The 25408-nt window shown below is 36.7% G+C and overlaps 4 protein-coding genes across 10 annotated transcripts; 2 read left to right on the top strand and 2 right to left on the bottom strand.

The window, feature by feature from the left end:
• Positions 1–199: 199 nt before the first annotated feature.
• Positions 200–8159, bottom strand: LOC140799927 (alternative NAD(P)H-ubiquinone oxidoreductase C1, chloroplastic/mitochondrial). Of its 4 annotated transcripts, none has more exons than XR_012111117.1 (12): positions 7912–8159; positions 6823–7016; positions 5694–5789; positions 4924–4990; positions 4636–4828; positions 4013–4106; positions 2672–2887; positions 1525–1929; positions 1373–1449; positions 960–1063; positions 684–885; positions 200–342 (listed from the first exon to the last, which is right to left on the bottom strand). XR_012111117.1 is itself a non-coding variant. In XM_073154482.1 (11 exons), exons 1-11 carry the CDS (start codon positions 8063–8065, stop codon positions 746–748), a joined length of 1740 nt encoding a protein of 579 aa, XP_073010583.1. In that variant the 5' UTR covers positions 8066–8159; the 3' UTR covers positions 517–745. The 4 variants fall into 4 exon arrangements, 2 of the variants coding, with proteins under 2 accessions (XP_073010583.1, XP_073010584.1); XR_012111118.1 differs by having other exon boundaries at positions 203–342; positions 691–885; XM_073154482.1 differs by lacking the exon at positions 200–342 and having other exon boundaries at positions 517–885.
• Positions 8160–11640: 3481 nt separating this feature from the next.
• Positions 11641–15684, top strand: LOC140799953 (uncharacterized). 4 transcript variants are annotated; one of them, XM_073154535.1, is made up of 14 exons: positions 11686–11822; positions 11906–11950; positions 12024–12092; positions 12453–12578; positions 12666–12782; positions 12882–13029; positions 13147–13352; positions 13442–13764; positions 13860–13959; positions 14052–14111; positions 14219–14302; positions 14384–14500; positions 14599–14879; positions 15198–15684. In XM_073154535.1, the coding sequence occupies exons 3-14, from the start codon at positions 12033–12035 to the stop codon at positions 15262–15264; spliced, it is 1689 nt and encodes a 562-aa protein (XP_073010636.1). In that variant the 5' UTR covers positions 11686–11822; positions 11906–11950; positions 12024–12032; the 3' UTR covers positions 15265–15684. The 4 variants fall into 4 exon arrangements, with proteins under 4 accessions (XP_073010634.1, XP_073010636.1, XP_073010633.1 ...); XM_073154532.1 differs by having other exon boundaries at positions 12882–13352; XM_073154533.1 differs by lacking the exon at positions 12024–12092 and having other exon boundaries at positions 11641–11822; positions 12882–13352.
• Positions 15685–17820: 2136 nt separating this feature from the next.
• LOC140799952 (uncharacterized) lies at positions 17821–19298 on the top strand. The gene has a single exon (XM_073154530.1). It carries the CDS (start codon positions 18066–18068, stop codon positions 19170–19172), a length of 1107 nt encoding a protein of 368 aa, XP_073010631.1. The 5' UTR covers positions 17821–18065; the 3' UTR covers positions 19173–19298.
• Positions 19299–21712: 2414 nt separating this feature from the next.
• Positions 21713–24954, bottom strand: LOC140799523 (zinc finger protein ZOP1). Its single transcript, XM_073153863.1, has 4 exons — positions 24765–24954; positions 23424–23624; positions 23171–23297; positions 21713–22399 (listed from the first exon to the last, which is right to left on the bottom strand). The coding sequence occupies exons 1-4, from the start codon at positions 24771–24773 to the stop codon at positions 22128–22130; spliced, it is 609 nt and encodes a 202-aa protein (XP_073009964.1). The 5' UTR covers positions 24774–24954; the 3' UTR covers positions 21713–22127.
• Positions 24955–25408: the final 454 nt, after the last annotated feature.

Raw genomic sequence — 25408 nt, 5'->3', positions numbered from 1 at the left:
TCAGTCATCATCCCTCTACACTTCTGCAATGGAATAGAAGGGAGATGAGTTCATCTATATAGAGAGGTACATACAGAGTTACATCTGTTGTTCCGCTTGAGGTGAATTCTGACAGAAATGGATTCTTCTTCATTAAATCCACTTCCACTGCCAAATGACGCCATTCCTTCTCGGCTTTCTGAAGTAGTGAAAGTGCTTGTGCCTTTGAAGTTCCATATTTGCATATACAACCCCCTAAATGCTACCCCTCAAGAAGCCCTTTTTGCGTGCATATCTCTCGGTGGAAAGTACACCATTGCCATTTTTAAAGAGTCGAGTTGATAAATAATTCTCTTCTCAAACCTGTATAATTCATAAAAAAGTAAATAAAGAGAGAGAGGCAGGATATATTGCAGTAACATTAATGTATTTGAGGGACTTGTTAAAATAATTAGAGCATTCACAGGAAGGGTGGCTGCTACAATGATATCTGTTAACAGAAAAGCAATAACTAGTTAGTCAATAATCTGATTTCAATAAGAAACAAAAAACATATCTACACCTCGCTTTCCTTGTTAATGCTTATAAACATTTGTTTTTTCACTACAAAAGAGATGCTAACTACTGCACTTGATATAGATATTAATGTGAACATCAAGTACATAATATTACACTTTTTAACAAATTAAACATAGAATACTTACTACGTACAATTCAGTTCCCATTCAGAGGTACATAGGATCTAAAATTTGTGCACTATGACAAGTTAAGAGCCTGCAAGAATATTCGCTATGGTGCTCTGCAATGAGGCAGCAGAATCTATAGCAGTCTTTGTGAGCCAACTAATCCCGACCCTTACTCGATGCTCATCAGTAGGCAATCTCAGCAGGTATACCATCTTCCTTGCTGCAACACAGAATGCAGTTTGCTTAAATTGTAAATAACATAAAAACACTAACAGTACAGTATGAAGTACAGACCAGCATGCCCAATCGGTCCCTCCAAGGTCAACCCCTCAATAAAGCTCGGTGATATTGCACCATCGTTCTTCCCAAGAGTCATCATCTCACCGAGATTTTGGAACCTGAAATCGTAAACAAATTAGGCTAGCCACTTTTACATCTTTTTTTTTCTTCTCTTTTTTCGTTTTTAGAATCCATAACTATGAAAAGCAATTACCAATACACACAAAAATTGGGGACATTCTTGTGGGTATGATGCTCAAAATGCTTATTTTGTGTGTTTACCCCTCAAATGTGCAATTTCTACTTTTGAAATGTTAGGCATGCATCTAAGCCAGGTTGAACATATCCAGGATAACCTACTTGAGCATTTTGCGAGTATTGCTAAACATTCTGCTATTGTAAAGGAAGAAGAACTCTAGTTTACAAACCTGAATGGTAATAGAGGACGGTCATTGATTGCTGCCCAAAGATTCCAACCAGTAAAGTCTGCTTGTTGAAAAGCAACCTAAGAGGCAACCAAAGTCTTTCCATCATAGAGTAAATGATTATACCTAGAATACTATAGCAAGACCAGCCTTACTTGTGCAGTGGCAGGGAGAAGTTTGCCAGAGGGATCCCTTAAAGCTGCCGAGTCACCAATGGCAAATATTCGGGGATGCCCTTTTACACGAAGAGTTTCATCTGTCTCTGCTTGCCCTCTACCATTTAGTGGAAGCACATAGGGCTGATCAGAAGGCTGTAAATGAGGAATCAGAGATTTAGAGCCTACTGTCCATAATATTAAATCTGCCTCCAGAACCTGACTCTGGAGTCCTCTCTGGGCGGGCTGAAGTTCCAAATTGTATTTCTTTTGGCAAGTCCCTGTATCGGAACCAATATCTTCTCCATCTTTCATCATCATAGTTGAATCATTAGAAGGAGGAACCTCTTTAATGCAGCTTACAAAATATCCCAAGAAAAGTTGAATATTCCGAGATTGAAGAACCTGATGACACATACAACATCTCAGCTCTACGAAATAACCCTACCCTTTCAAGATGCAATCACTACCACATTGGGAGTCAGGATCTATGAAAATAAAGCATCAACGGAGGGGGGGTGTTGGGGTGGTTAAGTAAGACATTGAAGTGGCAGTGTTGAGCTAAATAGCTAACACCTTACGACACAAGATAATGAACTTGATGCCTGACAGCCCATATAGTAGGTCACAAATAGATGAACACTTCAGATAATAAAGGAATTCTAAATAAAAGAATTAGTATGTTTAAGATGAGATAGATAGAAATAGGAAGAAATGATATGTGGAAACCAAGGTGAACAAAATTTGGTTGCACTATACAAATTTGAGAAGGAGACTGTTAACCCTAATAAAAGAGAGGTCGTATTCTGTGACTCAAATCCAAGACACCAAGATACATGGCGCAAGCATTAATCATCGCTGTTAGTGTCCATATATTCCATTATCCCTTACTGGCAACATCACTTAGAATTTAACACATGCTAATATTTGCAACATGAATGACAAGCTATTAAGTTGAATTCTTCAATGCAGGAGTGCAGTGAATGACTGTTCTTTAGATTCAGAACCGGTAGCTAATGAATTGTTTGATTTTCATTTTCTACTCCATAAACAGCTAAAAAGTTGCATTAAGCTCAAAAACATTAGCCCATGTACATCTGAATAAAAGAAGAGAACGAATGCGATCCTCTATAATGGAGTTTCTTACCTTTAGCGCAGCTTCTCTATTTCCAGCAGGAGCATTAGGACAGATGGCAGTTGCAACATTGATCGCTTGAATTATCCCATTATTCTGTAATCTTTCAGAGATAGTAGCAGCTAATTCAACCCCAGAATAACCGCACCCTACAATAGCCACATTTATAGGAGATGAATTCTCTCCAAATCTCTGCCTTTCCAACATTCTTAACTCTCTGTCAACTTTCTGCAGAACCGCAAGGGAAGTAATTTAAAAAGGTACACTTGTGACCTTAATAAAAAAATCAACTCCAAACAAAACCAGAATAACTTAAAAAGCTTCAAGAACGATGAACAAGTGTAGGATTACCATGAAATATTTTTGCCTTTAAGCACTGATTAACAACTATTGGCACAAAACTCGTTAAGACATTCTTCGAACTAATATTGTGTTAATATAATAAGTTTATAACAACTAATACATTATGGACCTCGATTTGTTGTGTATGAGCATACCTCATAATCTTGTTCTATAAATGGGTACAGTTCATGCAACATTAATTGATGGCCTTCTTATTTCTGGTGTCCATGATATGTTAAGAAATTCAGTAAATATCCTTTTATCCAGAATAAATTATTCTTAGACTCTCATTTTGTTGAGGAACGATCTTGAAAGCTCCCATAGCTTGAATTTAACGATATCTCGTAGGTCATAAATCTAAGTCTCATTATATCTACTCTGATGGAAAATTTACAGTAATGAAGGAAAAAAGAAAAGTAGTTAAGCACTAGCTTTACGAGATCACACAGCAAAAACTCATAGCAGGCATACAATGTCTCTACTGCTTGTGATTAGACTGGATTCTTACAAGCTACAAGATCGAAAGATACACTTGAGAGTTAGTTGTTTACTTGACATGTCAGATTGCCGTACAATGTCATAATTTCCATGATACGTATTTTATCAAACTTGAATAAATTAGGACATAAAAGGCCTTATAGCAAGAAAAGAGTATCTTCTATGGAAACTTTACATTGCCTTCCGATGCCTCATTTTCCAATAATTAGTACTTCTCAAAGATTGGTTCTGGAAAAATCACAGTTCCAATTGCTGGCTTCAGGCCCTTTTATAAACCAGAAAGACTAAAATGGCAAAATTTGATCATTCTTAAATCAGTTCAGATATGCTGTAGAATTGCCAAAGCAATGGTTTTTTACCTCAGCAATAGTTAGATGAGATGTATTACAATTGAGACATAATAACAGAGATTTCACACATTCCAGGCACAACAGAATATGAAAAATATATATGTCTTCAACAAAATTTACAGAAGAAATGTCATATAAAATATAAACTAGCACTCAAACTTACTAGAGCATCTTCCAAGGTTGAGAAAGGAAGTGTATATTCAGCAGATCCAGGAACGACATCGAGTTTAGCTTCAGCCCCTAAAGCTAGAACCAGCCTGGCTGCCCAGACAAAAAGAATGCAACATAAGCAAGAAATTGAGATAGAACTTGGACTTCAGAGAACCAAGCTATCCTCCTGTCCAAGTATCCATGTTTTTAAAACCAATGAGGCATACAAAGATGGATCTTATTCCCGGAAATTGCTCAAAGAAGTAGAAGACAAAAAACTATTTTAGTCAAATTTGTCTCACACATCTGCTGTATTTTCAGTTTCTTAAAAGAGAGCCCTGTATAGTATGCCTATGTGTTCACTTAGACTCAAAGCTAGCTCAATTTCCAAGTTGCACCATCAGTTAAACAGATGAAAATAAGACCATCAGGAGCACTATAAACAGCAGTAAACCAAACTAGAGACAGTAGAGAGCCTATAAGATAGGTAAGCAAATTATATTAAATTATTAATACATCATATTCTAAGAGATAGCATTACAAACCCACTGTATAGACTGGCAAAGTAATAAGACTTCTCACCAAATATTGGCAACAAAGAGATTTAAAGTTTGTGGCAAAGATACAACTTCTTACCAATCATATTCGATCATAATGCCACTTTCAAGATGAACTATTCCTCCTAAGCATGACTTTCCAGGCTCTTTAATTCCTATACGATTTAAGTGGTCAGAAGGGCATAAAACTTTTACTCTATCCTTGATAAATTGGACACCAGTGTTCTTCAACAACTCTGTAAATGATGGAGCTATTTCCCAAGCATCTACTTCTGCCAACAAGTGTAATCAGCAAGAAATAATGAGTAAGGACAATAAAGTACAAACCAATATAAAAATTGTGCAGTTAAATTTGAAACTTTCTTACCTCCTGAGAGTAGTTCATATAGCATTGGCTTAAAAACAAATCGATCAGACTGATCTACAAGCACCACCTGAAAGAAACCTTATTTTTTCAAAATAAAAAAGGCAACCAATGATTCCATAAACAACAATGACGGATAACTTGGATTTTTCTTTAATGGCAGCAAAGACTGCAAAGTTTACAGAACTCTATGTAGTTTTACACAAGAAAAAAGCAGAATCAGGAAACAGACAAAATAAAGGTGGTGAGACTCTGAGGAATGCATAACCCATGCAAGCACTTCAGCAGAGTGCACTGACGTACAGCAGTCTTTTGAAGTCCTATAGATTTATGTTTTGTTTGGTAATCAACAGGTCAGGAGTATGCTGGACATAGTGACCTATATACTGTTGGAGAACTCAGTCTCAGCAGAGTAGATACAAGAAGAGTGACAAAAAATAAATAAATAAATAAATAAATAAAGCCTAATTGGAGGCCCTTTCATTGTTTAATACTCTTTCTCGATCTGTCAAATCAACCCACTTAACTAGAGGTAATCCTCTTCCAATTAGGTGTAGTTGTTCCTTCAACAAGTCAAGCTACTAGGTTTCCATCTGGAGACATGTATTTTGTTTTTCATAATAGAACCAAGAGATCTCAAGACATTACAAGAGATAGAGGAATTTGAAATGCCAATGCCAAAATTGTTGATTAAATCAATGATTCATTATTGATAGTTCAAGTGATCAAAGAAATATATTTATATTCTCAAGCATAAAAAGAAACCATTCTACCTGAGGCTTTTTATCATCTGGCCAAACAAGAGATTCCAATCTCAGTGCAGTGTACAGGCCTCCAAATCCACCACCTAAAATGCACACTCGTGGTCTCTGAAAAATAAGCATAAATTTTTCATGATACGAGAAAATTACTCCTCAATCACTCCATCAATTTAGGGATAAAGACATGCACAACTTTTGTATCCTCGATAACTGTTTCTTGGTGCTCATCAAAATAATTCCAGCAATATAATACTAGATGAAAAGCAGAAGTCTGTTAATTTAGAGGAACCAGATTATAAAGTAATTATTCCAAATTTAAACAGTTTATAATGATGTGGAAAGCAAGATCAACAGCAATAAAAGAATTTGTTGCATGAGATAGCTCTAATAGATAGTGGTGCCCAGGAAAAAAAACTTCCATGCCCTATTTTGGTGCAGAGAATGCGCAAAGAACTAAAAAGGAAGTGCAGTATTCTGGTCATCTGAAAAGAGCTTAAGTCGGCCTATCTAACTTATTCATGTGAGATTATGAGTTCCTATGGAATATCTACTGTTCCATATCAGGGACATCAGAGACACAATCGTTGTATCATTGACATTGGCAGTTGAGCAACTGACCATGAGAGAGAGAAAGAGAGAGAGAGGAAAGTAAGAGATGAAGATGAAGAACTGGAAATAGTGGAAGAACATGAGAAAGGATCACCCGTGAGAGAATATTTTTTTAGATAAGTTTTCAAAATGGAGATTTTGAATTTTCTCTATATTGATGTGCACAATGCCAAGAATATACAAGCAACAATAAAATCAGTCAAAATTTACATTCATTAACTATCAGCTAGCTATGATGATGTAGGACATCTAATTGATTAAATTACCTTCCTTGTCAAACATGTAACATCAATTAAAAGACTATCTCACAAGTTTACGGCCATCAAACCAAGTTCAGCTATCCTCTTACTCCCATTTAAAGCAAAGTAAAAGAAGTACATGAAAACAAAACATAGGATCTAATTTACATCACATGTACAGTAACAACTGGTAGAAATAAACTTTTATCAAATATATGCTTGCTCCGTAAGATTTATAATAAAAAAATAGATCAAAAAGTATTTATGATGTCCAGGAACAAGAAATGATTGACCTGATTATCTGGCCATGTATATGATGAAATTGATGCCTCACCACTTGATGCAAATCGGACAAATCTATTATCCCCAAGTCTGCTTAAAGAAACACTGGAGAACAGCTTCGATGAAGGTCTTGAAAAGTTTGATATATTGCCAGCATACCTCCATAAAGATTTAAAAATTAAATGTCCCCAATGATTCCCTGCTGCTGAATATTTTCCGGATAAGGGTCATCAGAAGTGTTAACAATTTATCAACGAAAGATTATGATTATTTTTGTGCACATATAAATCATAGAAACTTCATTTTGTTAGTGTGCATACAAAATAGACAAAAACAAAGTCTGATTGTGAAAAAGTTCATAGCAAATACTACAAAATTGATGTACCAAAAGGACAAATCTAAAATTACGAGGTCAGTACAAGAGAATTCAGTTCTTGTCTGCACAATATCTAGGACTCCATTTGTGATATACCGCGCTGTTCACCTCTCATTTGTGATATAATTTGGTGCATGATTTCTGTCTCTTGAGGAAAACACTCCTTGCCTTTAACATCGATTTAGCAAGAGGTTATCAGATCAATAACCTAACGGGGTACATGACCATATTGGCTATACGTACAGTATCTAACTCATGAATCAGAATTACAGGCTATTCAAACTTGTGGATCTTCATGCTCTCTGTCCCGTTGGAGCAAAATCATTGTAGTATAAAAATAATGCATAGGTATTGTCTTAGACCCCGTCTCTCCAATCTGTATTCTTCTTCTATTCAAGATGGTCAAGGACTCTGCCTTGTGCTTCCATTTCCTTTCTTTTTTTCTCCTCTTCAAGAATTTAAATCTCCATCAGATTGAGGAGTAAAAGGACCACCCTCTACCATTTTATAATGGAAGATAACAAAGAATGGCGCAAACAGTAATTGACCTATCTTATGCATCTTCTTGACAAACAAAAAGCCCCAAAGCAAATGCAAAGCACATTCATATTAAAAGCAACTCTTTACAAATCCTAGTTTCTTTTTTCATTCATCCTAATGACTCCAATTAAGCGGTAGATAAAACAGAACATCACAAGCAGAAGCATTTGGATTCAAAGAGTACCTCCAAAGGGTCCTTTCAAACTCGTAGCTCTCCAGCTGCATTGCGACTGAGAGAAGGAGATATCTCTGCTGCCACTGGGGCAAATCACCGTAGATCCGGCCATCGAGGGTGCTCCGACCATAGCAGGGACATTCCACGACGCCACGTGGCTCATCGTCGTCGCCGGAGAATGGCTGAAACTCTAGTGAAAGGAGACGATAAGAGTTGGTAATGGGCGGGGAAAGGAAGGAGAAGCGGAGAGCAAAGAGATGTGGAGCTTCTCGAATCGTTCGCTCTATTTATTTGTCGAGGCAGGAAGGATAGAGCTCACACCTTCAAACGGATCTGGCGCTATCCAATATCCATTTTAATCACCCTCTATATTCGATATTGGAGTTTCTCCTGGCTCATACCCGGATCCGCAATTTTTTTTTTTTTCGTTCTGGTTATTTACATGTAAGACTTTTTAGACTATTACCATTTTCTAACACTTTTAAATGAAGTAATTTCCTATAACATAGGAGTAAAAATGGTCCGAGAGCTTAGCGATTAAAATTGCACGTGACAATTAGATAACATTTTTTCTAACATAAATTGTAAAAATCTATAAAAATAGGATACTATCATGGGCAGTCTTGTTGAAAAAGTAAACCAAGTATGGTTTCTGATTCAACTAGCTCAGTTGAATTTAAACTAGCAAGGACGTAAATCTATGCTTAGTTTCCTAATTATTATATTCTATCACGGCATAGTTTCACCATGACTGAGAATGTCATATGATCGACTCTAACTCCAAATAATTTTTATAGAGAAAATTATTTGGTAGTTAGTGGTGGCTTAGCTCAACGATGCTGCTGACTTAAATGAGCAGTTCGACAGCACGATGACTTAGAATAATGTTTCAGCTGCATTTAGTTTAGAACAATAATTCGATGACACACACGGCTTGAAGTTTGAACTAGACGGCTTAATATATTGGCTAAAAAATATTAATAAGACTTTAGTGCCTTTGTATCCGATAAGAGTCAGCTATTTGTCTAACCTATATCTAGTCTTTAAACTTACCAAACTAAAGCATTACGACAAGGAAAATTAGAGAAATTTGTATCCTCCATTTATGCAATATTATTATTTGAATCTAAAATTCAGATGAGGTGTTAAATGCAATCGGTACCACAATTTAATTTGCATTTAGCTCCCCATATCTATGCAATAACATTGAAGTGAAGAGCGGAGAGCAAAGAAATGTGTAGCTTCTCGAATTTCGAGTTTTTGGGTTTTACTCGGGTCCGCAATTATACCTCGACTTTCTACACTATCACAACTTTTAGATATACCCCCGCTCATTTATTTTCGAAATAATTTTTTTTCCACCATCTAAATTATTATCCATTTTTATGGTAACCCTTGAATTTTTTTTTTAGTACTGATTAATCTCCTCAACTATTGATGAAATTAAATAAATTAACCAAATTACCCCTCCACTTGAAATAATAAGATAATTATGTGGCTTGACTAAAATAAAATTATTTAATATTTTTTAAATTCCTTCGTTGTGATTTTTTCTAATCTACTTCCAAATAAAAATATCTTTCGTCACTCTCCTCTCTAAGCACATCCCACCCAACAGCACGACCTCAGACAGCCAACCACAGTTTGGCGACAAATGAGGTCGGCGAAGGCTAGTGGGTCTCAAGCGTTAAGTTCAGAAGGTGAAAATAAAATTATTCCTTTAATTTTTATAATATTTTTAAAATTTTCAACTGTTTAATCTCTCTCTCTTTACTATAGTGGTATAAATAGAAAACTCGAGGTGAACATCTTACTTTTAACTTCTTTTCTTTTTCTTTCTTATAAAAAAAAGTACGATGATTCAAAAATCTGAGCCTCTAAATTGATCATGGGATAATTATATATCTTTTTAATAACAATAGTAAATCAGAGGTTCTATGTGAAAATGAGAAACTTTTCACGTAATCTAAAAGTAATCTATCCATTTATTTTACTTCCTTTAGTGATTAGTATCACTTAATAACAATTGGCATCATCTTATGCATGAGAGCAGGAGATATGTGGAAGAACAGCATCAATCAGCAAAGGCAACTCAAGGACAAAACCTGTAGATTCTTCTACTAAGTCAAAGGCTAATATTTATTTAATAAAAGTTAATCCCGTTTTAATAAGCCATTGCAGTGGCATCCTGTAGAGAGTATTAGAAAGCTATTAGCATCCAATTATGGGGATTCTAAGAACAATCTGTTCTTTAATTCCTCCTTAACATTAATCGCCTTCTTTTGTCCTTGAGTGCAAGTGCTCTGGGATTTCCAACATATATTAATAATGTTTTAGACAATATGATTAGGTGGAGTGTGAGCATTTGGAGTTCATGATTTGGTCTTCATCTCTATTTCCTTTCTTTGTTGCCTTCTTAAGGGTATAATTGCTGTTCATTAATATTTAATGCTGACACTTACTATAAATTAACTGCATATCGATCAGTCCAATCACATGCAAAATAAAAATCTAGATATATTAAATTCAAAATTTTGAGGCTGGGGTTGTCGGTGAGAAACAAGTTACTGGGAGTGTTCATATTCGTAGATAGGGATTGGAATTTATATTTAAATATTAAAATAAATATAATTTGTTTTTATGTGGCTTGGTTGGATTTTAATTTACTTTATGTACTTTAAATTTAGAAGTATAATCTGATTTTTAAATAAAAAAAAATATAGTTATTTTGCCTTATTTTATTCAGATCAGAAAATATTAACATCAATCAAGCACAAATAGGGATTAAATTCTTAAATTTGATTTATTAAGACATAAAAATTGGGATCGAGCTAAACTACCAATAGATCAAATGTAATTTACTCTTAAATAAATATATAATCTCTTATGGAGCTTTTCAAACAACATTAACTTCATCCCCCCCCAAAAAAAAAAAAAATCTAATTAAACCCCACCGCAACACCGTGGATAGATAGCTGTTTTTGCGTGTTAAACATAAAAAGGAATTGATGTAAGAAGTATAAACTAAGGACTTTAAAATATTCGAACTTCCCACAGAAGGAAGACGTATTTAAATAAATACCACTTTCCTAATGTACTCGAATTTAAATAAATATGCAGAGAATTAGATTAGTAGGTGTTAATTGTTAAACGGCACGTGGATGGAATCGGATCTCAAAATTTGTTAACGTGGCTCGGAAAGTTAGGCCTGGTGGCGTGTGCTGCCGGTCACGCACATGATGTTATCCTTCTTTTTAATTTATAAATAGCAAGTTTAATTTATTAGTATTATTAGTATTATTATTATTATATTAAAAAGGTAAAAAATCACTATCCCTTTATCAGTAATACGGTAAGAAATAAAAATTAAGGAACAATTACATAAAACCTCTTAAATATCTTCTTAGTTAGTTAGAAACTTTGAGAATCCTTTTACTTTTTATAGTAGAGAAATAAATAAAATTGTTTTTTAATAGGGAAATATTTTTTTAATATTTGTAATTTCCTTCAAACTTACGAGGGCAATCTCGTCAGAGTAATTAGCATCCAAAAAGGTTTTGAAGCTGGAAAGTGGACGTGGTGCACGCTAGCTCATGATGAGCCGCGTGGTCGGGGCCCATTGCTAACTTACGCCTCCCCTCCCTCGCTATACTGTGCCGGCGCGAGTAACTTTTCGTCACTAGTAAATAGCTGGAGGAAGGAGGAGAAGATAAATTAATAAAAGCTAGAAGAAGGCTTACAGAAAACTCTATTCTTCTCTTTCTTTCTCTCTCTCTCTCTCTCTCTCTCTCTCTCTCTCTCTCCTCTTAAATGGCTTCTAGATTTGGTATTGTTCGTTCGTGGAGCTACCACTGTGCCCTTCTCTGTTGCATTCAATTTTCCCGCTCGTAGAATTGGAACGAAGGAGGATCTCACTCGAGGTTAAAAAATATGCAACTCTTCTTTAATGTATTATTACCTTCTCCTTGTTCGCTTCTATCTATTCATCTTATCTCTTGTGTAGTTATATACTGCTGCGCTTCGGGTTTGGCGTCGTTGGGTTGTTAAGGTTTGCAGCCTTTCTACTCTATCTCTTTATTTATGCGAACTGGATTTTGATATTAAGCGGTGGAGACCATTAGAGAGTGAAGATGAACACCAGAGTCCGGAAGACGTTGCAGACGATGAAAAATGCACCGAAGCGAGATAAAGTAGGGTTTTTTTGGATCAAATCCGAGATGGGTCTTTGTGCTCTTTCGGTGTTATTGCTCTTAGCATTGGAAAGTTGATTCCTTTCGAGATTGGTATCAATGGGTTTTCGTGATCGTTGTTTATTACTCGAGATTGGTTGTTCCTTTCTTTTCTTTTCTTTTTTTCGTTTGTTGCAATTGATTTTCATACGTGCCCCGAACGATGATTTCCAAGTGAGTCTTTAATCTAAAAATGGGTTCTTTCAAAGAATACACACTTTGGATACAAATTCGGGATTGGTACCTTAAACTTGCTTTGAGATTAAAAATTTTAAAAAAATAGTAGTTGTTCGTTTCTCTTATAAATTTGGGTTTGTGAAGGAGAAGGAGAACGAGGAAAGGAAGCCTGAGATGCAGGGGACAACTAGATTAATGGACACAGGAAAAGGCCATAATTCCCATGGGTGGCAGTCTAGAAGAGATAGGAAGATAGCTTTACAGCAAGATGTATCATCTCTTCTTAATACTACATTTAATAGAACAGTTCTTGATTCTTTTTTCCTTTCTTTCATCTTCTTCTCATCTTATTTGCAGGTTGATAAGCTTAAGAAGAAGCTCAGCCATGAGGAGAATGTTCACAGAGCTCTTGAGAGGGCTTTTACCAGACCACTGGGTGCTCTTCCTCGCCTTCCTCCATATCTCCCTTCTCATGTAACTCTCATTGTCATCTAGTCTATAATTCCCTTAAGTATACCTATCGTTTGCGTAGTGAATTGGTTTTGAATTAGTCTTCTTTCCCGCCTTCTTAAGACACTAGAGCTACTGGCTGAAGTAGCTGTTTTGGAAGAAGAGGTGGTTCGGCTTGAAGAACAGGTGGTGAATTTCCGACAAGGCCTATATCAGGAGGCCGTTTGCATCTCATCCTCCAGGAAAGCTTTGGAAGGTGCATCAGATTTATGTATGGCTCCAGATGCCAAAAACACAGAGCAATCGAAATCATGTGTCAACTTACCCGATTCCGAGTCTTCTGTGATCACCAAGCCCTCCACCTCAATGCATTGCTCTTCAAATGCAGATCCAAATGGGCCTTCATACAATCGGTTAGGTAATGGCAAACCAACACCGAGGAAGAAGAATTCTTATTTGTTTGTTTCTGAAGATCGGCGAGGCAAAGAGAATCAATTGGGTATCCATTCGACGAGAAACTGTAAGCAATCAACGGTGAAAAAGGTGTCAAAATTAAGGGTGCCCATAACAGCAGAGAAGAATTCAGATGTTCAGGTAAAATTGTTTCAAGCACTTTTTCGGTATAGCCTTCTTGAGCTGGGTTTTGACGTGCGAACTAATTTTGATCTATTCTTCCAACCCAGCCGGAATGCAAGGTGGCAGGTAGCAGAATAGCAGAATGCTGTACTCAGAGAATAGCATACGAATTGTCAGTCGATGAACCCATCAGCGCAAACAAATTATCCGAGGAAATTCTGAAGTGTCTCATAAGAATTTTCTCACATGCAAGTTGCTCAGTTGCAGGTTATTGTAAGAGCTCAGTAGACACATACTCTCGAGATCCTTATCATATATTGGATTTTGGAAAGAGGGATATAGGTCCATATAAGCATTTCTTCGTAGTTGAAGCATGTTCCATTCCTCAAAACCTTAGAACCGAGTCCTCGGTTCTCTTCCAGAGGCTAGAGTGAGTTCTCTGCACTTACCTTGGTTCATCCTTAAACCTTCTACACTAAAGGACTTCTTATATCTGTAATTGTTACTTGCTACATTTTAATTCAGCATTCTAGTCAGAAAGCTTTCGTTGGTGGATTTATTGGGGCTTACTCATCAGCAGAAGTTGGCATTCTGGATCAACGTATATAATTCATGCATGATGAAGGTAAGTTGGTATTTATATCTTGCTGCAGAACATTTGAGCAATGGTGAAGCCTATCTGATCCATGTTTTTCTTACTTACTTTTGTACCTCCAGGCATTTCTAGAGCAAGGCATACCTGCTGGTCCACAGATGGTTGTTGCAATGATGCCAAAGGTACTGTTTCTTATTATCCTCAACCATAAAATGATCAGCCAATTAAATTAAGTATATTTCTGTTAATGGGATTACATGTCTTTGTAATCTATCTTCTGGTACCTCAGGCTACAATTAATGTAGGTGGCCAGTTGCTCAGTGCAATGGCAATTGAGCATTTCCTTTTGAGGCTACCTGGTCGCTCAAAACATGTAAGATTTTTCTTTCTACATTTCTCTCAAGAATCAAGTATTCTTATATAACCAAATAACATTCCCTGCACCACCTGTTAGGCATCCCCGAAAGGAATGAAGAGTGATGAGATGACGATGCGAGGGTTATTTGGAATGGAATGTTATGAACCCTTAGTTACATTTGCACTCTCGTGTGGAAGCTGGTCTTCCCCTGCTGTAAGTACTCTAGATAGTAGATTGTGTTACAGAACTCGAACGTTTTAACGCTACGCTAGTGTACTATCCTGGCACTTATTGTTATGATCTCCATGAAGGTGAGAGTATACACAGCATCTCAAGTCGAAAAGGAGTTGGAAACAGCCAAAAGTGATTATTTACAAGCAGCTCTAGGTGTAGCCATGCCAAACAAGCTGGCAATTCCTAAGCTGCTGCACTGGTACCTGCTTGATTTCGCAGAGGATTTGGAGGCATTGATGGACTGGATCTGTTTGCAACTACCAAGTGAATTGAAGAATGATGCAGTTAAATGCCTTGACATGGGTAGGAGTGTGGCTCCACATCCTATTCAAGTTCTACCATATGAGTTCACATTTAGGTACATTTTGGCCCCATAGAAGCCTCTTGTCATCTCGTAGTTTGTTGCAGTCCATAATTCCAAGGGCTGAAGGTTTTGTGCACATATTTAGAAATAAAAATCAAACAGAATAATTAAGGATCACTAGTGAGCATGCCAATCTGGGATTAAAACCTGTAAAAGCACTGCATAAATATATTTATTGATAAAGATGTGAATTGAAAACATTGTAAGTTTTGGTTATAATACTTGCACAGGAAATGCTGTATATCCTATAGATATTCTATTTGAAAGCACTAACAAATATTGGATGATCAAAGTCTTGCTAATATTTCTCAGGATAGTTGAGACAAGCAAGGCCCAATCAATGCACCTCCATACACTTGCAAGCAAGCATTTATGTTGACACATAACAAACAGGTATCCATCAGATTCTTTTGCAGTGCCTCATCTATAATTCTTATCTTTGGCTTCGAGAAGTGTCTCTTTCACAAGGATATGATTCATTTGAAGCCTTGGATATTAGCTGTGGAGCAATATGAAATGGCTTCATTTTATAGCCATTCTCTTGCTGCTCTTCTACCTGTCATCATCTTGGCTTGGTGCTAAATAGCCAGAGGTGAGGTGTAAGATTCTTCACACTCTTGTGGCCATCCCTAAATACTGTACAGCCTAATAGCAAAATGGTCCTATAAGAAGAGTGATATTGACGTGCTTCCACCCCATATTTCCAGGGAGTGATATTGGCCTCGTTAATGAGTGTTAGAATATTAACGAGAAGAAGTTATTCTTTAACAAGAACTGAATTTTAGTGATTCTATTAACATATCTTCTTGCTCTTTTCTAACATGAACTGTAAAAATCTCTTTCAGCTTCCATAATAACTCTAGATGTACCTCCCACCATTTAATTGACATTATAAACTGAAAATTCCATTAATTTTCAAAACGAGGGTTATGTATGTCTGGATTTGTTACGGGTCGACCTATCCTCCGACGTGCCGACACATCTATCGCATACATCTAATAGCTTTGGCTGAGCTTGAGAATGAATACAATGTCCACAATTGATATGTTGGGAGTGCTGGACCAACTTACATCGAATCTCAATCCTCGAAAACTTACGACGACTGATGTCAAATCTTAAGGCTATTAGTAGTAAATGTGTCAAATAAATGTATACGGGCCAAACTAGAAACCTCTACATTATGAGACCTGCAGCTGCTAGTGTTGGAGGTTGCCATTAAGTGCTAGTGAAGTGCCCATAGACCACTTTTTGTCTCACTTGATAATTTGATATTGGCAGTGGCAGGCTTGCAAGTGGCAGACTTCCACTGGATCACGCCATGGATTTGAAGATTATTATATGCACCGTCTTCAGTATTCAAGGTGGATTCTAAGCTATACAGACAATAAAATTCTTATAAGGAATTAATTAAATCAATAATGTTGGTCTGGTGGCTGCCAATGCTTCACGTTGAGTTTAAAATTGGAGCAAACTCGTAAATAAAAGAATGATACTACTGCTATAATGGAGAAAACGATAAAAAAAAAAGAGAGAGAGACACAGGGTCTTAATTATAAATTCACTAAAATATATGATGTTATTAAAATTTTATATTATAACAAACAAAAAACAACCTACATTTATCTTGAAGTTTCTAAACTCTATAAAATGCTAGCTAGGGTCATCATTCATCAGAATGGGTCTTTAAAATCAGAATAAGACCCATTGGAGATCCATGGGCCGGAACTTGAAACAAGAATCTCAGATGGGTCACATTTGGGTCTGAAAAAAATAACTCAATTCTTCTCTCTTCTTTTTGTCATTCTGTTTTTAAGAAGCTATCGCTTTAATTATTAACTATTATATACAGAATATTTTATTTTTTCAATCTTTTCTAGTTACATCAAATTAAGTATAATTATGACACTATTAAACCGATTTACAGCTAAACACCGTATATCTCTAAACTAATTTAAGCAAAAATTTAAGAAAATAAAATAGCTAATTAGATTTGTGATTTATACCGCATCTAAACGCATAATCATCACCCCTAACGTGTGTGCATGAATTAGATTGCTACCAATTGTCTCATTTCATTAAACTAAATAATAATTAGCTGTGGCATCTTCATTCCCAGCTACGTACCCACGTATATCATGCCTACCTCACAGGATCACTTATTGGGTCTCACGAACCTAAGCAAGTAGAATCCTCCGTGACAAAGAAGAAGTCTTGGGTGGGTGCTTGAGAGTTGAAGAAGAGAGAGAACATTAACGCCTTGCGTATGAACTCTCACAGCTAAAATTTATGGGATAAGCTACTACCAACGTGGTTGTAATGAACTTTTGTTCACCCAGAGAATGAAGGAATTATGGTTGTTGGTATTCAAGAATCTTAATTTTTATCAACTTCACACTTTGCAAATCCTAATGAGGTAGTCTTATAGGAAAAGAAACCTCTAACTCCTTTCTGGTTTAATCTCACAAGGTTAATAACAAATACCATGATTGTTAATTAGAGTATAGTATTACAATTTTAACTCTCTTGCAGTAGTAAATTCTATGCGTCACTATCTCTTTCTAATTCTGAGTTATCTATAATTTAGCTTTACCTCTTTCATTTCGAATCCTACTTATTTCTGAGTTGTAAAGATCACAAACATATCAAAGAGAAGAAGAAAAAAATTTAAAAATATCAAAAACTTGGCAGGCTTGATAGAAAATCACTATGTCGGTAATCTTTGAATGAAAAAAATTAACAGTTGCGTGTAAGATAAAACTAAGTCAAATGTCATAGATGAAAGTTTTGGAGGAACTTTAAATCTTGGTCAAGTTATAATACATAAAATAATTTTTTCTATTTACATGGTTGGTAGCATAAAAGATAAAAAGTAAAGATTTTTTTTAAGGTCTAGTACAGGATGCCACGTACCTGATTACAGAAGAGTTGGTACAAGAAAGAGTTTCAACCCCACTTAATCATTTCAATGCATCCTAATATATATCATTTGTTCAAACCGACGTTCAAACTCCTTCCATTTTATTCACCTCTCTCTCTCTCTCTCTCTCTCTCTCTCTCTCTCTCCCATTTTCCCACATTTGTTTAACCCACCATATCCCAACGCAATTGCAATTGCAAAGAATAAAGTAATTAGGCGAAGCAACAAGCATTATAGTCTAGAAATAGAAGAGAGAGATAGAGATGGAGGTGGTAGTAGTACCTGTGCAAGAATTCCAACTCAAGAAGACGACGACGACGACGATGAATCCCTTTGCGAGCGCGCCGTCGAGCCCGAGGCGGACCACCACGAACCCGTTTGAGCTCTCCTTTCCGAGCCCGAATGAAACCACCACGACCAACCCGTTCGACCTCTACAACCACTACAGCAGCGCTCCGGCGAGCCCGACTCGCGCCGCCGCTATCTACGCCCACTTCAACAGCATCGTTCGGCCGTCGTTCTCCACCTCCTCCACGGTCCCTTTCGATTGGGAGGAGACCCCCGGCACGCCCAAGTCGCGAGACAGCGCTGCGAATCACGAGGACTCCGACTTCGAGTTCGACGGGAACCCCGAGAAGGGGAAGGCGCCGCCGGAGCCCACCTCGGCCGACGAGCTCTTTGAGGAAGGGAGGATCCGGCCGCTCAAGCCGCCGCCGCCGGCACGGGGCGAGCGGGGCAGCGTCGGGTCGTCGCCGCGGTCGCCTAGGGTGAAGGTGGCCTGGTCGCCGCGGAGGCGAGGGAAGGGGGAGGAGGAGGTCGACCCCTTCGTCGCCGCGATGGCGGAGGCGACGAAGGACTCCTCGTTAACTAACGGAAACCCTAATCCATCTCCTGCCCTCCCTCCTCCTAGTCCTTCTCAACCCGCTCCTCCCTCGACCAAGCCTACCAAGAAATGGCGCTTGAGCGACCTGCTCCTCTTCCGGAGCGCATCCGACGGGCGAGTCGCCGGGAGACCGAGCAAAGATCCCATCTTTAAGTACTCTCCCATGTCGATCTTCAATTCCTCGTCGGTTTCCCCGTCCCCGGCGAGCAAGAGAGCGGTGGGAGGAGGGGAGTCCAAGGAGGCGACTGGAAGCAGCAAAGGGAAGACGAGGAGGAGAGCAGAAGCGGATGCGGATGCGGATGCGGGGACGGCAGTGACGGACGAGGAGGGGAAGAAGACGAAGACTAAGACGAAGACGAAGGCGAAGGCGAAGGCGGCGTTGCATTACCGGACGAGTCTAATGAGTTGCTTCCGATTTAACCCGGCGTTGCATCGGATTGGTCGGGGTTTTACCGCGCATAATTTAACCAAGGGGCAGCACCGTTGATTGATTATAGTTTGGTGTTATAGATTATTTATTAATCGGTGCATCGTTATCATGTTTTTAGACTTTTATTTATTTATGTTGATTGGAATTTACGTGATTAATAGGTGAAACAAGCTTTTAATACAAGCTTTTCTGACGTCTTATTTAGAATATTCCTAAGAGACATACTAAAATAAATTTATATACCATTATAATAAATAAATAAATTAAATATCAATACCAATATTTATAACCTTCATCATGATTTGATGAGACTCAATTACCGAAACACAATAGTTGTTTATATATAAAATTTTAAATATTAAATGTAATATAAAGAAAAAAATATCTCTTTTTTTTTTATAAAAATTGACTAGCCTTTCACTTCCTTTATTCTATAATCCTCTCATATCTAATTTCAGCTATTATGAATCCATATAAAAAAAAGAAAGATATTAAATGTTATAAATAAAAGTTCATAGAGTGATACAACGGAGGGATATTTAAAATAATTTATTTTTAAATTTTAGTAATAATAAGATTTGACTTTTAAATTGACTATATATAATTTATATAAAAAATATACATGAAAGCCGAATCATATAATTACTAAAACTTGCTTTTTGATACAAATAGCCCTCACGAGAGGATTCTTTTTTTTTTTTTTTTAAAGTCTCTGAAAAATGTCTATTATTTGCCGAGTTATGAATGCCCTACAGATATAAACTAAGACCAACCTGCCGACAACCAGAATTTACCTGCACCAATGCACCATAGTCCATAGGGGAACCATGAGCCTGACTATAGCAGCAAAGTGGGCTCCTTGCAGTCAACAAAGCAAGTCAGTAGGTGATTATGATCATTGTGTAGTTCCATGGGCCCAAAATGCTGCCATTTATATGACCAAAATTCCAACTTTTTTTTTATGCGTCTTTTAATCCGTTGATTGATTATTTTGGTGTTATATATGATTTATTCATCTGTGCGTCATAACGTTTTAGATTTTGACTCTTCTCTTCTCGTGTAATTATTTGTCTTGACTGTAGGTGAATGCAGTACAATTATAAAGTGTTGGATTTTGTGCTGATGTTTAATATAAGTTTTTAGCTATGGAAGATGTTATACAGTCGATTGATTTTTAATTTTTGGATTTTTAATGTAGAAAATGTGCAAGGTGATTTTTACGGGATCTTGAGTTCGTCTTCATTTAACAAATCATTAAATGTTTTTATCTGTATATTATGGAAAACCTCTCAATTTGACATGTGGGTATTATACACGCAGACTTCTAACCTATTTGTAACCTTCTGATAAGATAAACGCAATAGCCTATAGGTAATATAAGGAACAAAATATGCCTTTTAATTCACAATAAGTTGAAGGCAAAAATAGACCTTTTTGTGAAAATTGACAAGTCCTGCAACTTCTTTTATTTTATATTCTACTTACTTTCCAATTTTTTAAATCACTAACACTCGTATAAGAGAAAAAAGAGGGGGAAAAAAAAATATAAAAGCAAAATAAAAATTGTCAGTTTTGGTAGAAAATTGGTAGTTTGTCGAAGAAGATACACATCCGACTAATTTTAATTATATTTACCGAAATTTTAAAAGAAAATATAAAAATATCGTAAAATTTAACTAAATCATTGTACGTATATTATTGATGTGCTGGTATGCATCTAATGATATGTTCAAACTAACTCACACAAATATGCTCCCATTGAATCACAATATGTTATTATTAATTGCAAAAGAATGCATCAACTAAATAGAGAAAGTACCACCCGACTGTAGGAAGTTGAGAGGGTACTTAGAAGGCCACAAGTTTAATTTCACCATTAAATAATTTGTTATGGGCAAATTATTTAGGAGTTAGTTGGATTGGCTTGTTGACTCGATTTATTGTTGGTTTAAAAGAGCAATTCTACAGCGCGGTAGCTAAAAGCAATAGCTCACTAATACAACGACTTCGAGCTTAAATTTGATAACCATATTGGTTAACTAAAACCTTAACGAGGCCCTAGCGTTTTTGTAGGAGGGTGGGCTAATCTTTTATTTATCTCATATCTAGTATTTAAACTCTTGAACGATAAAAATAAAATAAAATAAAATAAAAAACTAAATAGAAAAAGTTGTACGTATGCCAGCACGTTAGAAGACCATCACAAATAAAACATAAAGAGATTGTAATTTTTTATCCAACCACAATGAGATAAGGCGTACTATCCTTGAAAATTTCTATACTTGCTGTGTTATGGATGCCCTACGGATGAAAATAAATACTAAAGAGAACCAAACTGCCGACAAACAGTAAGTTACCTGGCAGCCCACAAACCACGTAAAAAGTGGAACCATGAGGCTGGCTGACAGCAAGCAAGAAACAAACAGGGTTCCCTAAAGTCAAGAAGACAAATTTGTAGGAGATTAGGCCAAAATGCGTGACAACTTCTCTTGATTAGCTTCTGTCTTACATCAAGGTACAGGAAACAATATTAACATGACAGACATAAGAGATTGTAGAAAACGACCATGGTTTGAGAGAGGGTGTCAAATTGTACCTTTGATAAGATCAATAATCTTCAGATGAGAAAGTTCAATACAGAGCGGCGAAAAAAACATATCTTTACCAAACCCTGCATACTGCATTGTATCTGCTATCAAATAGTTTTTTCACCACATAAGAGTATAGTTGTGAATGAACACAGCTCATACATTGAAAAACACAACTCAGTTGGCATATCATAAATGGAGCTATAATTGAGGGTACATGATCCGTCCATGTGAAACCTACATTTTTCCTCTCTTGCAATGAAAGAGACCTCTGGTCCTTTGCATCATCTTGAAAATAGTACAATCGTTTTGTTCATTAATTGTGTGCTTGCTCGCAATTTATCAGATCTAGACAGCAGAGATAGAGCTGATTAAGGCACACCTTTAATATTGCCAAAGAAATATTGAATCTTACTCCACCAAATTAGTACGACCTATAAAGTCCCATTAGTGGTTTTTCCCTCTCTTCCATTCTTTTTCTTGCAGCCTCTCGTGCTTTCAGAGCAGCTTCTTCCTCTTTCGACACCGCCTTGGTCTTTGTGTCCTCTCGTTTCCTTTTGTTAACAGCAATTGATGATGGAGCACCTTTAATAGCTCTTGTGGGGTTCAACGATGTTGAAATGACTAAACCTGGAGCCGGACCTTTACGTTTGGGTGCAACTCCTTTTAATGCCTCTTCTTGAGCAGCAGATTTTCCTGGTTCTCACATTATTTCAATAATATTAATAATCAAACAAAGGCAAAAACACACGACTTCAAAATAACCACAAAAGCATACAAATATTTGTCAAATGAACTTAAAAGTCATTCTAATTTCTAGAAACTAACTTAAGTACCTAAATCACCAGAATAATTGAAATAGAGTTTGCAACATAGCAAGATCCATTAGACTTGTTACAATTACCCCCTGAAGCAGAACTATACACCCATTCTGCCAGATAACTACGATGCCAAGGAACTAAGCCAGAAAGGCATTTATTGCAAATAATTATGCTGTCTGGTTGAGTAAATCAGTATTACCTATTGTAGAAGTTCACTTAATACCGCAGCTGGATGGATATCTTATGGCATGGTTATGGTATTTAAAATTTGCAGCTTACTGCATTGCAGCTTAATTCGGAAACCTACAACACATGAATGCAGATTGATAACAAACAATAATCAGTTATATACAACTCACAATTCTATCTAGATCTTACAAGTGACATCAACCACCTGAACCTGTTTTTCTTCTCCTAAAAATCTATATGAAAGCCAGAGACTCATAATAGAAAATAGAAAGCATGTCTGTTGGTTCGAGACAGAAACTACAACCCAGATTTAGTACCAAGCTACATTCTTAAATGAACAGAAGCAAAAGACCAACATGGAAATCTGTAATTCATCTTAAATAAATAATCTAATAGACCAACTGTATGCTAGTAGGGTTCTCCTCTAGAATATTACAACAGTAAGTGTCACATTTACCTGCTCCACAGTTTCCCAAATTTTTGGCACCCTCTGCACTTCTCTGACTAGATTCTGATGAATGACCACTAGACTCTGCAGCTTCCTTGAAAGAGGCCAAGTCCTTCTGATAGCTGCGTTGAGCTTTCTGCAAGCAAAAATCAAATGAATAAGCATGAGTTAAGTAATAACTGATTGTATAAATGGACACAAATTAAACAAATTAAACAAATTAAAACTCAAAAGCAATTAATTTGTTTCATTCAAATCTTACTGCTTCTATTTGCTCGAGGGCTCGTGCTGCTTCCTTCTGCTCTTTCTCCCTGGCAGAACTTTCCTTTCGCATAGTAGCCAGCTTCTTAGCAACACTGTCCTTGTGACGCTGACCAAGCTCATGTGTTCGGATGCTTAAGGGATTGTTAGCTATATAAATTTTGCAGAAGTCGCACCATTTATTTCCCTGACTAACCCAGTACTGCAAAAGACAAGCAAAATCAAAAGTAGTTATGAAAGGGAACTCCTTTTGCAGCTTATTAAAGAAATATGTACATCAATAATACAAGAACCATGAGTACACTCAAGTGAAGAAAAACACAGACCCTCCAAGTTCCTACTCACTCGCAGTAAAAGGCACTTCACTTTTAGTAAAAGAACCATATTACACAGTCCTCTAACCAATTGCATCTCACTTTAATGAGTAACCAAACTGGCTTCCTTGTAATAGTAAATAGGTAGTTCTCGAGAGTCCTCCTAGTTAGAGGTTTAATGAATAGTTGAATACACATCCACAAATGAAAAACAATAAGGTTCTTAGCTCACTACCTACTTGGCCTAAAGCTGGTGGATTTCATTCATTTGGACAGGCCAACTAGCCCACCCAACTAGTAGCAGGACGCATTTAAAGAGCCCTCCTCAGTTTCTTGAAAATAATTATTAGTGTCAGGATCACCAGCCATCTCCATAACAGGAAAAATAATTTGCCTAATGGATGTTCTTTAATATGACAAGAGTACTCTCTTTGGCCAGTTTGCTAGCCTTTTTTATCTGGTAAAAAACAAACTTCACGTCGAAGAGCTTCTTCAGAGAAGTTCATATAATTTAATCGATGTCCTACATAGGTGAACGACCAAGCATCAGAAGATCACTTCATCAGCTTACAATTCATCAGTTAATAAGATCCAAATATTACCCTTCATGATACTCTGCAGAACTAAAGATCCTCGCTATATAAATTACAGTCTATAGCTTAACCTTGCAATAGACAATGTATTGTTCTATTTTTTGAGAATTCATGAATAATTCCTGTTATTCGAAAATCAAATGTGCCCTAAGTTACTGTATATTCCAACCAGAGTCCCCACAGAAGATTTCCACTTCTTTCACTTCGAATCCAAGACCTAAGAGAATCTCCATGTACATTAACAAAAGTAAGTAAGTAGAGGAAGAGCTCGAAATTGACAGAATTTCCAAGGAAAATATCGCAAAATCGACAGATAACATAACGACTCCTCGCCAAATACTTACAAGAACATCTTATAGATCGAATCAAGTAGAGAAGACGTGCTATATTTCTTAAAAATTATACAAAAACAAAAAAGGAGAAAAAAAAAGTTACCTCCGTCATGATGAAAAGAACCGATCAACGGAAGGATATTTCGGGCGCCCAATCGAGAAGAGGAATGAGATTGAGAGATTTGGTGGGGAGAAGAAATCGAGCCCTAAAACGAATTCAGGAACTTTTGAAGTATCTCGACGCCAAAATAATCGAAATTGGAAACCACGTGCTTTCCACATGAATATGGTAGATTAGGGTCGGATCCGGTTCCGTATCCGATATAACATCTATATCCGTTCCATAATCCAACTTTATTGCAAGGCTTCTGCCCGGTTAAGAGCTTAAGATGTTCATAAAGACATTAACAGTTTCTTCGATCGTTTTGTCCTCACGAGCACGGTTAGTTTGAGCGAGACTCCTAAATAAGATGAAGAAGCCCTAGTCTTATTATTGCTTCCTTCCTTGAAGTGAATGAAAGAGGAGTTCATAATTAATGAAAAAAAGCTTGTCCTGCTTCTCCAGAATTTAAGAAAAAAAATGAAAAAAAGAAAATGAGTTAAAGGGTCATTTAATTTCTTTGTTTCAAGATGCAGCATTTATAGTGTTACATAAGAAACTAATACAAATCTTCTCTTTTTCTTCTTCCAATTAAAGATTGAGAAAATATATTTTGGTATCAATGCTATTAAAGTGGATGTCAACCT

This window comes from Typha latifolia, chromosome 13, assembly GCF_019914945.1.
Source record: "Typha latifolia isolate L0001 chromosome 13, TyphaL0001v2, whole genome shotgun sequence".
Lineage (NCBI taxonomy): Eukaryota > Viridiplantae > Streptophyta > Magnoliopsida > Poales > Typhaceae > Typha > Typha latifolia.
Note: the sequence above shows the minus strand (reverse complement) of the source record. Positions and strands in the feature narration are given on the sequence as shown.

Excerpts from the sequence above, each read along its gene's own strand:
- LOC140799927 (XM_073154482.1), bottom strand. The coding sequence starts at position 8,065 with ATGAGCCACGTGGCGTCGTGGAATGTCCCTGCTATGGTCGGAGCACCC. Across the intron at positions 7,017-7,911 it reads TTTGAAAGGACCCTTTGGAG|CAGCAGGGAATCATTGGGGA; the intron begins GTACTCTTTGAA and ends GAAAATATTCAG. Across the intron at positions 1,450-1,524 it reads TTCTCCCTGCCACTGCACAA|GTTGCTTTTCAACAAGCAGA; the intron begins GTAAGGCTGGTC and ends GTTGCCTCTTAG.
- LOC140799953 (XM_073154532.1), top strand. The coding sequence starts at position 12,033 with ATGAACACCAGAGTCCGGAAGACGTTGCAGACGATGAAAAATGCACCG. Across the intron at positions 13,353-13,441 it reads AGAAGAATTCAGATGTTCAG|CCGGAATGCAAGGTGGCAGG; the intron begins GTAAAATTGTTT and ends CTTCCAACCCAG. Across the intron at positions 13,960-14,051 it reads ATAATTCATGCATGATGAAG|GCATTTCTAGAGCAAGGCAT; the intron begins GTAAGTTGGTAT and ends TTGTACCTCCAG.
- LOC140799952 (XM_073154530.1), top strand. The coding sequence starts at position 18,066 with ATGGAGGTGGTAGTAGTACCTGTGCAAGAATTCCAACTCAAGAAGACG.
- LOC140799523 (XM_073153863.1), bottom strand. Across the intron at positions 23,298-23,423 it reads CCCTCGAGCAAATAGAAGCA|AAAGCTCAACGCAGCTATCA; the intron begins GTAAGATTTGAA and ends TTTTGCTTGCAG. Across the intron at positions 22,400-23,170 it reads TTTGGGAAACTGTGGAGCAG|GAAAATCTGCTGCTCAAGAA; the intron begins GTAAATGTGACA and ends TGTGAGAACCAG.